At 45.0% G+C, this 13,060-nt stretch overlaps 1 protein-coding gene across 7 annotated transcripts in view; it reads left to right on the plus strand.

The window, feature by feature from the left end:
- Positions 1-13,060, plus strand: part of GBF1 (golgi brefeldin A resistant guanine nucleotide exchange factor 1) — a 152,088-nt gene that overhangs the window by 82,728 nt on the left and 56,300 nt on the right. For all 7 annotated transcript variants that reach the window (XM_059729674.1, XM_059729675.1, XM_019489360.2 and 4 more), the window contains 2 exons: positions 2,876-3,007; positions 12,813-12,931. In XM_059729674.1, the coding sequence (XP_059585657.1) occupies positions 2,876-3,007; positions 12,813-12,931 (251 nt within the window). The remainder of the gene's footprint in view (positions 1-2,875; positions 3,008-12,812; positions 12,932-13,060) is intronic.

Below are 13,060 nucleotides of genomic sequence, written 5' to 3' on the forward strand. Positions count from 1 at the left end.
GTCGCCACCTGCAGGGCTCAGGGCTGGAGGGACAGAGCGAGACCAGCACCGCTGGCCTGGCCCCACCCTGCTCCATCCCTGCTGTCATGGTGGTGCTCTGCCATGCTGCTGCCGCCACCCCCTATCTGGAATGCTGTTGGAGCACTCTGATTGATTGGTTGTCTGAAACAGCCAGAGTGTGAATAAAGCATTACAGACAGACAGACAGACAAAGGCTTTTATAATATTAGAATGGACTGGTGCATCAGTATGTTGAATACTACTGTTCTTTATCTTGTTTTGTTATGGTTAAATTGATCTCTGACTAAAGCTCAGTTCAAGTAATGTTGAGGATGCTTGACAGGTATGGGGAAAATGGCAGAGATTTATACAAGTCCTGAGGCGGTGCCTGTGTATTCAGGTTCTTGGTCTGGGGTTGGTCAAGTCCTGACCATCTCTTGAACTGGACAGGAATAATATTTTTATCTCTGTTGAAAAGACTAAATTTAAGAGGCCTAAGTGGTATGGAACCTAGCTTCCTAAGACACCAGCTTTTCTTCAGTGTTATACTGTGGCATTTGTGAAAACAACATTTTAAGTGGTCAGTCCCTGGTTTCAAAGAAGTAGAAGAGGATTATTCCTGTGAAAGTTCCTCAGGCTGGAGCTCTTAATACACATATAGCTGATAACGCCTACATTGATTAACAGTCAAAGCAGGGCTCATCTGTCTTTCAAGGATCTTGAGGGAGTGGGTTGAAAGAAGGCTAGGTGGTTTGGCAGGTATACAATGGTTTGCTTAAAATGCTTGACTACTTTGATAGATTGGATCAGCTTCGGGGACAATGGTAAAATTTCTGAATATTTCTGCGTGTGCGCGCACACACACACACATGTACAAGTGCCTATAGCTATGGATAAGTGCTCTGTTAAGCAAGCTTAAATAAACATTGATGAAAGCATGTCTCATGATCTCTACATTTCCATGAGTTAGTGAGAGGTGACACAGTTGTAATGTCATACCAGAATATTATCTGACAAGCTGGGGGAGTTTGTCCTTGAGCCAAAAAGTTGAATCATCACGTTCCTTTTAACTGCTCTTCGTCTTTAGTTGTACTGGCCTGATTTGAACTGGTGGCCTAAAGATAAAAGACTGTACATGAAGTAACAGTCTCCATAGTTAGTTTCCTTTGTAATTATATTTATTGGAGGCAATAGATTAAAATTTAATTAAAAGTTGCTTCAGTTTCACTTTGTAATGGCTTACATGGATTTGTATTGCTTTTTAAAGTGTGTGTGCATGTGCACAGATGCACATGCACACACACATTTATATGTATATTAATTTTCACTATTATATTAGCACACTTAGAGCCGTATTAGTTTCTGATCTTTGTATTTGAGTTGTCATTATGTTAGATCTCGCTCATTTGTCATACTGTCAGTTTCCTTGAAGAAAAGTTATACAGAAATCTTGCCAGGATAAAAACTGAGACTTTGTCTCAGGCTGCAGAGATATATCTTCTTTCTGAAGAAGCTCATATTACAAATGTGTAAAATACCAAATCAGCAGGAAGGTGAGTGCCAGTGTTCATGTGATGCTGAGCCATTAGTTGTGTTAACTTTCACTAAATGTAAAAAGGAGGTTTTGGAAAGTACAGGAATTTTAAGACAAGTCTCTGTATTTTGACGGGGAGGAGAGGTGGTGTGTAGTATTGCTGGGGCCTTACTTTCAGTTTGTTAACCTGAATTAAATTCTAGTGCCCTGATCATCCATGTCACCAATCCCAATTGTCTGGTGTTCCCCCTTGGCTTTTATGGCTTTTCTTCCAGCACTTCAAACTGTAGTACCTTGAGCTGTATGGTTGATTCTGTTTTGTTTTGGTATGTAAATTTTTCCCTAGTTCTTGCTTCTCTCCTTACTTATATACTATCCTCATAATTTTGGTCTGCATTTTGGTTTTATCTACTCTTCTCTGTTAGCACTGATCATTGTAAAACACTTGCAAGTTCTTTCTTAAAATGATCTGTGTGTCTGTCAGTCTCTCCAGTAAGTGGAAATGAAAAATTTGCTATTTTCCCCTTAAGTTAGGAGGCTTTTTAAATTGTTTGGCTCAGTTTCTGTTTTGCCCAACAGAATGAAGGTTGTCTAGAACCTGAGCTTCAATATAAATACTTCAGACATACCACCAAAACTGTCCATGTGTTTGCACTATCCATGTGGATGGGTATGCTGTATACAAAGAGTGGATATTGTGGGGGTATGGGAGAAAATGATCCTGCTTCAATACAGCAAACGTGATCTCATTTATAGGCATCCTAGGAAAATGCTGCAATATCTGCCAATTAATTAAAGCATTAATCTAAGGAGCAGCAGCTCTGTGGTGTTTACATAGTGCTCTTACAATGGGAGCTCATTCAGGAGGCTCCAGAAGGCTGTTTGGAAGATCACTACATTTGCATAAGAATTAAGGAGCTTCATAAACCCTTCCTTGCTCTACCATACTCCTCTTTTTCAGAGAAACGCCCCCACTTTTCCACTAGTCTTCTGAAATAAATAATGAACTTGCAGGGCTTCCTTGGAGACTAAGCTGAGGCAGATTCTTAGAGGAAAATTAAATGAAAGCTAATGAATGAGACTATAATGTAATGAGCATATTGGCAATGTGAGCACTTAATGTGATTTGTAAACTCCAGTGGTGTGCTAGATAATATTACACATGCAAAACATGCTGCCAATCAAAGAAGAGATGGCCAGAGCTGTACATCAGGGTTCCACAGACTTGGCAATCTTATTATTAATCACTGGTTTTGATTCACAGGAACTGCTTTTTACTTGTGTATCCTGGCAGTTGGTGAGCTAGATCTCTAATGATGACTTTTGTTTGTTTTATTACAGAGCTTACAGAAATTGAGCCCAATGTCTTTCTCCGACCCTTTCTGGAGGTCATCCGGTCTGAGGACACTACAGGTCCCATTACTGGGTTAGCCCTGACGTCTGTGAACAAGTTCCTTTCATATGCACTAATAGGTATGGAATATTGAGCACTGGCCTCTTCCAAAATGTGGCCAGATATATCTTCTTGAAGTGGCATGTTTAGGGCTGTAATATGTATTGGTGATCTTCTTTGTTTTGAAGCCTACCTTGAGCAGTGGTGCGATGTGGAATGGCAGAATCCTGATTTAATGCTTGGGAAACAGGGGAAGAGGGATTACCATACAACTACTTTTGTATGCTGGTTGTGGATAGTAATAGTTAGGTTGACCATATTATTTTTAAGGAAATCTGGGACACTGACCAGTCTCTCCCCCCTCCCCAGTCGCTGCTGCAGGCAGAGGCAGGTGGACAAGGATGTGGGGTGCAGTCCAGTGGAGAGGCAGAGAAGCATGGTTCACCAGGCTGACAGGTGGACAGGCACCACTTTTTCTGTGAGGGAGCAAGATGGGTGGACTGGAGTGGTGCCAAGCCCAACCTGTTCCCTGCCTTCAACTGCTGCTCAGGAGGAGCCAGGCCAGGCACATGTGGGCAGGGTGGTGTCTGCTCCAGTCTACCCACCTTGGTCCCTTACAGCAGCAGTGGTGCCTGATCGCCCACCTGCCTGGTGCACTATGCTGTTCCGCCTCCCTGCTGGATTGCATCCCACACCCATGTTATTTCAGCACTTTTGTTCCAGTTTTCACCAGCTGGCTGGGACTAGCCTATGAAATCTGCAACAGGCCAAATTGGGACGTATGGTCACCCTAGTAATAGCCCTATCGCTTTCAGTCTCTGTTAACCTTTATATGCCCTTCAGGGCATTTAAAAATAAAGGTAAATTGTGCCTTGGACTGCTTAGTGCATGCACTGGGTAGAGCATAAGAAAAGGAGTGGGGGATGGCAAACAGGAACAAGGGTTATGATAATAGGATTGCACACAAGGGGCATAATAGAACTCAACAACTTCCCAAATAATTTTATTTCCATGACTGGATTCTGAGGTGGGTGGGTGCCCATCCTGTGCTCTTGGAAAACGTGTTTCAGTTGATGTGGCAGGGCAGGTTGTGTTGCTGTGGTTTTTTTTGTTTGTTTTAAATCTGTAAATTTCTAGTATTCTTTAGGAAGAGTAAGGGCAATCCATTTTGGACCTGAAAATGTGCTAGTAGGATCTGGGAACATCACTGGATTTGGGGGTAGAGGGTAGTGCTTTGTATTGTTCTGTAGCACCCCCTTGTGGTTAAATGTACTAAGTTGTGTGTTCTGAGAGATGGTAACGGATGGCTTCAAGCTGGAAGAATTTGCACCTTGATTCAGTGGTGGGGCTGAGGGCTCCTATCACATATGCTGCAGCTGAAACTGGTGAGAGCTTCAGATGGCAGTTCCTGTTTTAAGGAAAATGCAACTAGAAAGCTTTGTTTCCACACAGAGAACTCTAATCACTTCAGTTTCACAAGAAACACATCCCCTGGGTTAAGAAAAGAAACACTAAGCTTATTTGGATCTTTGTGACCTGGCAGTTGGTACCTTTCTGTTGGGAGTAGTCCTTGATTCCTCTGTGTAAATCCTTTGTTGCTACTTTCTAAACAAGTCTTCAAGACAACTCTGTGATTGCAGAGGTTTGTTGCTACCGGTGCTTGTGCTTAGCACCACCTACAGGACTCTCTCATCTTTCTTTCTGGTCCCATTTAGGGTCCTTGTTCTTTTCTTTTCTTAAGATGAGCATTGAGAAGCTTTTACCCGGTTGCCCTTATCAACTCTTTCTTCTTTGGAGGTAAACATAAACTTGGTGGAAGCTAGACAGCTGTGTGCACATGAATTGTAGTGATGTGGAAAATAGAGGTGTGTTGGAACCAAAGTGTGAAAGAGAGCTTGTAGGAGAGGCCTTGAATGGGTCTGATTGTAACCTTCATGTATTGAGGAAGTGATTACTGAGCAAAGGTGTGTGTGTGTGTGTGTGTGTATAGTACATTGATTACATGATTGAAACCATACAAAATATGAATGTAATTTAATGTGATAGTGAAACGTTAGCAACAGATGAACCCTGTAACACTTCCTCTCTGAATGTATAAACAACAATGCTAGTATGTTCCATCCTGGTAGGAAACGAGTATGATGTCTTCCTGTGTGTGACTGTGAACTAGGAAGTAGGACCAGAATGTCTGTCTTTGTGTCGTAACATACAAGCAATAAGCCTGCATGCTCAGTTTTAATCAGCAGAATGACTGCATGAATGGCTAAAGACATTTGGTTTGTGTTTTTTTGTTTTAATAAAACAAAAAAGCTGAACAGAAAATTATGAAAAGCTAATTTCCTGTGTGACCTGCAGCTAATTATGATACCCTTGGCAGGAGGTTGCCCCCAAAATAGCATGTATGAACATTTGTGTGTATGTATGTGCAGAAACCCATCATGTGCTGTTCAAGCAGATGGGCATCTTTTGGATTTTGTTTTGGAACAAGACCTGTAATCTAAATCCTCAGCAGTTGCTTTAGGTGGCATTCACAAGGGCCTTCCTTTTGTGCTGCTCCAGACATCAGCAAGGCTGGGATTAACGGTGCTGATTGAATGTCTGGCTAGGGCTGTATTGTTGAAGTAACGCCCTGTCATTCTTACCTTACATTTTGTAATATTAACTTAGCTCCACTGCTTCAGAGAAGTATCTAGGTGGTTTCTAAAAATAAGTACAATTTAACACTGTACTTAATATGTGAGCCTATTACAGGGTAAACAGAGAGAAGCAGAAATGATTTCAGGACACACACTATGGAGAAATGTGGTATGACTGGTGTTTGCAATGTTATCTGCTTTACTCAGTTCACTGTTTTCATTGTGCTCATAGCAGCTCTCTGGATTTCAGCTTGCCAGGCTAATTTTTACTATTCAAGGCATCAGGCTCAGCATGCCTGTAGTTACTGTCCACACTTCCACAACTTTTAGCTCTGTCAGCATGATGTACCAATGATGTGTGTTTTGTGTAGATTGAAGGAATATATGCCTCCTGTAATAGTGGAACTGATTTATATTGGTTTTTATGTTGTGGTAGCAATAAGATTTCCTCATTTCTGATCAGGTTCTGTTCAATTTCTTCTTCCATTGTAAAAGTGTGCTGCTGCAAGCCCTGCATAATAGTCTGACCAGTAATAAATATCATATTTATTCAAATACAAAACAAGGCTTTCCTCCTAATCAGCATGGGGGAAACCACCCTCCCTGCAGTTAAATACATTGTCTATCATTAAACTACTGTTAGAAGCAGCATGTGCTCAGTCATGGAAACCAGCTATGCAGTTGAGTGAATGCAGCCCATGCTAAGTGTGCCCATAAAACACATTCCTTTTTTTTTTAAGGAAATTTGTGTCTGTTCCAAGTCCAATCAGCCAAATCAATTCCAAATTCCAAGAACTGAATGTACCCCTATTACCGGCAAACATCTTCCACCCCCCGGGGTTTCAGATGCTTCTAGATCTTTTGGCAGGCATCCTACATGCAGGCCTAAGCCAGAGACTTGGGGTTTGGATGCCCCAAGTTTTGCTTGCCCTCAGCCATATGGCTGCCTGAGCAAGCTAGGGAGGAGTCTCCTACCGGGCTAGGTTAGTGCAGTCCATCTGAGAAGTAGTGTGCCCATTGTGCTCAGTCCCCCTCAGCACCAACTCTTTTTCTAGTCATGGTGAGCCCCTACATCAAATATATTTTGACATCCTCTTCACTCCCACAGCTGAATATTTCCATTGATTCCTGTTTCTTCATGAGACTTAAATGTCTGGCAAATATCATCAAACTTTTTTGTAGCTAAGAGACTGTGGCCTCCTCTTTCAACCTGTCACATGTGATTAATGTGGCTCAGCCCTTTATAGGGTGGAGACGGACCAGGCAGCCTCATCTGCATATAAATTTTTGGAGTGTCCCTCCAAAACACAGGTGGGGGCTAATTAGCATATGGATCCTTTGTGGAGGGGATCTGGAGTACAAACACATACAGGCATGTCGCGTCATATGCGCATTTAACTTGCGCAAATTCAACTATGTGCGGGGGGGGGGCGGGGCTTGAGTCTGCACGCGGCACTGCCGCTTACCTGGAGGCCTGGCCACCACCATGCTGCCAGCAGTGACTGCCTCTGCCTCCAAAACCTCCCGCCACCGCCATGGAGCCGTGCCCGGAGCTGTGTGGCTGGCCACTGGGTGCGGTGGTGGCCAGGTGGCATGCAACCATCCCCACCACCACCCCGTGCTGTGCCACTGCCCGCACAGCTCTAAGCGTGGCTCCGCAGCAGCGGCGGGAGGTTTTGGAGGCAGAGGCAGTCACCACTGGCACGGTAATATGCGATTTTACTATACGCGGTTTTCGCCTTATGCGCGGCCTTTAGAGCGTAACCCCCGTGTAAGATGCGACATGCCTGTACTGAACAGTGTTGGGCTGTGGGGCCACCATGGCTTGAAATGTTGTTGACTCTGCTGGGGCCCAGCTCAGTGAACTATATCAGGGGTACTCAACCTCCAGCCTGCGGGCCAAATGTGGCCTGCAGAGCCGTATGTATCCAGCCCATGGGGCTTCCCATGGATTGGGAGATTTGTTGGCAGGGGAGGGTGGCTAACAAAATCCCAGACCCTGGGCCCCATGCAGCAGGTTGGGGTTTGGTCATGCTCTTTTCCCCCACCCCCATGGCTGGGAGGCTGGGCTACACCCTTCCTCTCAGAGCTGGATGGGACTGGGCTATACCACCTTTCCCTCACGGGGCTGGGTTGGGGCCACTCAAGCCCCATTCTCCCACTTGAGGCTGGGCCACAGCCCCTCCCTTCCCCTGCAGGGCCAGGTTGGAGCTGGAATGCCCCTTGATCCCCTCTGCGCAGCTGGATGGGGCTGTGCTGTGACTGCCTCATGCTGGGTTGGGATCATCACCCTGATCTGACCCGGGGATGGCCTGGGCACTGCCTATCTGGTCCATCAGCCAAAAAGGTAGAGTACCACTAAACTGTAAGATAAGTCATGGACCTTTTGGCTCTGAACTAGTATCATGCATAGTGTGTACTATGTATAAGCAAGCACAAAACTGCAGCTCAGAAGTGTGTTTATGGAATACCTGTGCTAAAACTTGTAGCAGTTTGCAGCAACTTAAAATGTATCAATTCTGAATGAAATTACCCATAGTAACTTGCATATATGCAAATTACTATGGGTATGTTTATTGTGGAATCAGCATTTTTTAGTTCCTGACATTGCAAACTACCAAGGAGGGATGGGGGTGCGGGGTGGGGAGCAGGTAACTGCTGTGGTATTGACTCTGGCTCTGAGTCTGAGTCAGGGCCAGAGTCAGACCCAGACCCACAACAGTCTCCTGTACTCTTCTGCTTGTTGCCTGCAGCTTTTGGTCTCCCCTGTGTTCCCCACTCTCCCCTTATGGTCTTGTACAGTTCACTCTTTTCCATGTTTTGCTCAGGGAGGATCTGACAGTAAGAGGGGGAGAAGGAAGGCTGCAGGGGGAAGAAGTAGAGCAAGGGGGCCACCTGACTCTTTCTCCCCAAACTATTTTTCTTGCTGTAGCAGTAGAAGAGGGATGAATTCAAGACAGCCCTCCAATAATTAGATTCTACACCTGGAAATTTATAACCCATTTATACATTTTTATATATAGATTTAATGGGGGTTATCTTATATTCACAGTCCTCTTATATTCAAGTAAATATGATACTTGGTAATTAGCCAAGTCCTGGGGTACATGCTCACTGCATGCTGGACTTTTCTTTCTACACATAAGACACACATTGGGGCTTTTTCTCCTGATCTTAGCTCTACTCTACCTGCAGGCTTTTCATGTTTTCTGAATAAAAGCCAACCTAATTATGTTCCTATTTTCACATTCTTTCGCCAGTGGAGGGGATGAGTCAAAAGGGCAACTGTATTGTGGACTTTCTACCAGATTTTGCAGTTTTGCTTTTGCTTTTAAACCATGCCTTTTTGTAGCTTGGTTTGGGGTTTTTTTTTCTTTTCTTTCAGCAGGAGAGCTGGATTACTGGCAGTGCCTGAGCTTGTTTTTCCTTCTTCTATCCCTGTCTCCTTGTTCTGATTTATTTCATTTCCCTTAATTCTTGCTGAGTGGTACCAACAACAAAGGAGTATCCTCAGAAGATGAAGAGCCTGAATTCTCTGCGTCCCTTTCCTTGGCTTTCCTTCCTGCTGTGCCAGGGAAGCCCCTGTAATGACATCTTTGCTGTTTAATGCTAAGTTTCCAAGTCTCTGTTAGTTGCAGGTGACTGTTTTCAGAGCTACTGCTCACTTCAGTTTCCCTTCTATCAAAAAGAGCAGACATTAGTGGCTTTATTCCCCAGTCTACTTCCCAGCCTCTTGAATTCTGATCTAAATGGAAAAAGGAACCATTATATTCTTTAATCTCCCTCTTGGTTTTCTACTATGAAAGGGCATGTTGCTTTATTTTTAAATATTGAACTCAAGGCCTGACAAGCTGTGATGACAAGTTTTGAGGTGAATCGGTAGAGCTGTGATAGGGAGTGAAGATGAAAGTAGCTGAAGGTGCTGCGTATTAGGACTGAAGTAGACTATCTGTGATGTGGGTAGAATCCAGACCTAAAGTAACAAGTGACCTACGGGGTGCAATGGAAGGACACTGGTACAGCTACGTAGGCAAGCATAATTGCATCCTTTTTGCACAATATCTGTTTCTGGGCAGTGCTAATAGTCTTTATTTTTCACAGAGGCAACTTGTTCCCAACTTATTTTTAAAAGTATTCTCAGTCCAGAGCAGGTTAAGACTGCTGCAGGTGGTTGTTAAACTGAGAAGTAACTCAATTATTATGATTATTGAATGTAAATGATGGTCTTGTCTATAGCAGACATTTTCCTCCCATCCTTGATATAACCAGCTCTGTTTTCTGTATTGTCATGCTGATGTAGATGAAACCCCTGGACACAGGAGGAGGGGTGGATGTCGTATACTTAGACTTCAGGAAGGCCTTCGATACGGTATCCCACCCCATACTGGTGAACAAGTTAAGAGGCTGTGACTTGGATGACTACACAGTCCGGTGGGTGGCAAATTGGCTGGAGGGTCGCACCCAGAGAGTTGTGGTGGATGGGTCGGCTTTGACCTGGAAGGGTGTGGGCAGTGGGGTCCCGCAGGGCTCGGTCCTTGGACCGATACTCTTTAATGTCTTCATCAGTGACTTGGACGAGGGAGTCAAATGTACTCTGTCCAAGTTTGCAGATGAGACAAAGCTATGGGGAAAAGTGGACACGCCGGAGGGCAGGGAACAGCTGCAAGCAGACCTGGACAGGTTGGACAAGTGGGCAGAAAACAACAGAATGCAGTTCAACAAGGAGAAATGCAAAGTGCTGCACCTAGGGAGAAAAAATGTCCAGCACACCTACAGCCTAGGGAATGACCTGCTGGGTGGCACGGAAGTGGAAAGGGATCTTGGAGTCCTAGTGGACTCCAAGACGAACACGAGTCGGCAGTGTGGCGAAGCCATCAGAAAAGCCAATGGCACTTTATCGTGCATCAGCAGATGCATGACAAATAGGTCCAAGGAGGTGATACTTCCCCTCTATTGGGCGCTGGTCAGACCGCAGTTGAAGTACTGCGTGCAATTCTGGGCGCCGCAATTCAAGAGGGATGCGGATAACCTGGAGAGGGTCCAGAGAAGGGCCACTCGTATGGTTAAGGGCCTGCAGACCAAGCCCTACAAGGAGAGACTAGAGAACCTGGACCTTTTCAGCCTCCGCAAGAGAAGGTTGAGAGGCGACCTTGTGGCTGCCTATAAGTTCATCACGGGGGCACAGAAGGGAATTGGTGAGTATTTATTCACCAAGGCGCCCCCGGGGGTTACAAGAAATAATGGCCACAAGCTAGCAAAGAGCAGATTTAGATTGGACATTAGGAGGAACTTCTTCACAGTTCGAGTGGCCAAGGTCTGGAACGGGCTCCCAAGGGAGGTGGTGCTCTCCCCTACCCTGGGGGGTCTTCAAGAGGAGGTTAGATAACCATCTAGCTGGGGTCATCTAGACCCAGCACTCTTTCCTGCCTATGCAGGGGGTTGGACTCGAAGATCTATTGAGGTCCCTTCCGGCCCTAACATCTATGAATCTATGAAAAAAGACACCTAGGGCACCTATACACATGCCCAGTGCCTGCTCCAATGCCTGCTAATTAACACATGGCAGAGCAGACTGGATTAATTGAGTCTGCTGGTGCATGCTAATTAGCACGCAGCCTCTGCAGTCTTGTGTATTCCATGTCTGCCCCCCCTCTCCAAGCATGTGTAAAGATGGCCCTGGAGTGGCTGCCACATTGTCTACTAGTTTTCCAGTGATAGAGATGAGTAGGTAGCGGCAATAACAGGGAAATGGGAGGGCAAAGTAGCTAGTGTAGACATAGTCCAGATGTTAGATTAGAAGCCATTATAATCCTAAGAAATGAAATTCTATTTTTAGGTCATACTTCCTTCAGCATAGGTTTTCTGGTGCTGCCCCATGTGACTAATTGTCAGAGTTAGAAGTAACCAATCAAAACTCCCCAGATAGATTCTCACAATTCTTCACTAACATGCAGGAGTTGCTAAATATATAAAAGGTAGACTTCAGAGGTGGGTCAGTTCTGCCCAAGTTAAGGCTGCGCTCATGTTGGGGGAGGTTGTGATGTGCGGTGGGAGGGAGAAACTCTGCTGCCCTTCGTGCCCAACTGAATGACAGGCCATTTATGTACCGTGGTGCTATTTCTTCCCTGTGTAGCTCTGTGAGGAACTGTCCGTACAAATCTGCAGAACATGATGAGGTTGCTCTCTGTGCTGGGGCCTGGAGCACAATGAGGGCAATTTCCTTCAGTACCTCAGCCTTAGCCTTAGCCCTTAAGGTGTGAACACAACTGGAGTTCAAGAAGGACTCTGTAAAAGCTTTTTTGCAAAGAATGAGGCCTCTTCACTGGGTTTCCCTGTCACTTGGTGTTTTACTGGAGTTCAAGGGGCCCCATCCTCAATTAATGAGGTATTAACCAGTGTTTAGTTTATCTCCTTTCTTTTCTAACGACTGTTTAGTTAAGAAGGTAACAAGATTCTTGCTTGGTGCAGTATTGTTTAAGTGAGAATGAAATCAAAGCCAGAGGCAGCTTTCCCAAAGCCACTGTAATGTGCCACCAGATATGGTTACTGGCAACAATCCTGCCTTTAACTCTCAGCTGCATCCGTGTTTGTAGCTACAAAAGATTGAAATGGAGAGAGGAGCCTTGATGAATGATTGAAGAGGAAGGCCTGAAGCTCTGCTGTCTAAATCATGGTCCTGTCTGTGTCCACCTTTCTCCCCTGGGAATTCTTGCTGGCCCCTTTCCTTCCCTCTTCCCTGCTCCTTGGGAGGGAATGCAGGCAAAGGGCAACTTCCTGTCCTGTCTAGGAGAATCCCAGGCTGGAATTGTCTCCCTGTACTGTGAATTTAGGTTTTTGCATTAGAAACTTCTCTCCTGACTGAGAAGGAGATCCATTTGCAATTGGCAACTGATTATGGCTACACCACTGAGGAAAAAAGGGTAATCTTATAATTTACCAACAAAAAATGACCAAATGGGGCCAGTAACCAACTTAATTGCTTACTCCTTTCTCTTTCTCTTTCCTTTTCCAAGAAGCCGATATTTAAACGAGACAAACCTAAGCTAGTTTTCTAACACAGCATGCCTATCTGAAAACTCCTAGCAATGAATAAAATACTGATTGGTGTTCATAGCGAGAGGCATGCATCCTGAGCCATGCAAACAAAGACTGCAGGTGTAGGCAAAGCAGCTCTGGGCCAGTGTCTCTCGGCAGAGGCTACGTGATGCAGAAGGCTTTTCCCTGTCACTGAATGCATTCTGTTCCGCAGATCCCAGCCATGAGGGCACAGCTGAGGGAATGGAGAACATGGCGGATGCTGTCACGCATGCCCGATTTGTGGGCACTGATCCCGCGAGCGATGAGGTTGTCTTGATGAAAATCCTGCAGGTAAGTGGAGAATAAGTGGTAATTACCATAATGAGTGCTGCCTGGTGCGGAGGGTATTTTGTTACATGGAGTGGAGGGGAGAGAGAACAGTGTTTTGACTCTGCAGGAGCTTAGTGACAGACTTTATTT

This window comes from Alligator mississippiensis, chromosome 6 (assembly GCF_030867095.1).
Source record: "Alligator mississippiensis isolate rAllMis1 chromosome 6, rAllMis1, whole genome shotgun sequence".
In the NCBI taxonomy this organism is placed as follows: Eukaryota; Metazoa; Chordata; order Crocodylia; family Alligatoridae; genus Alligator; species Alligator mississippiensis.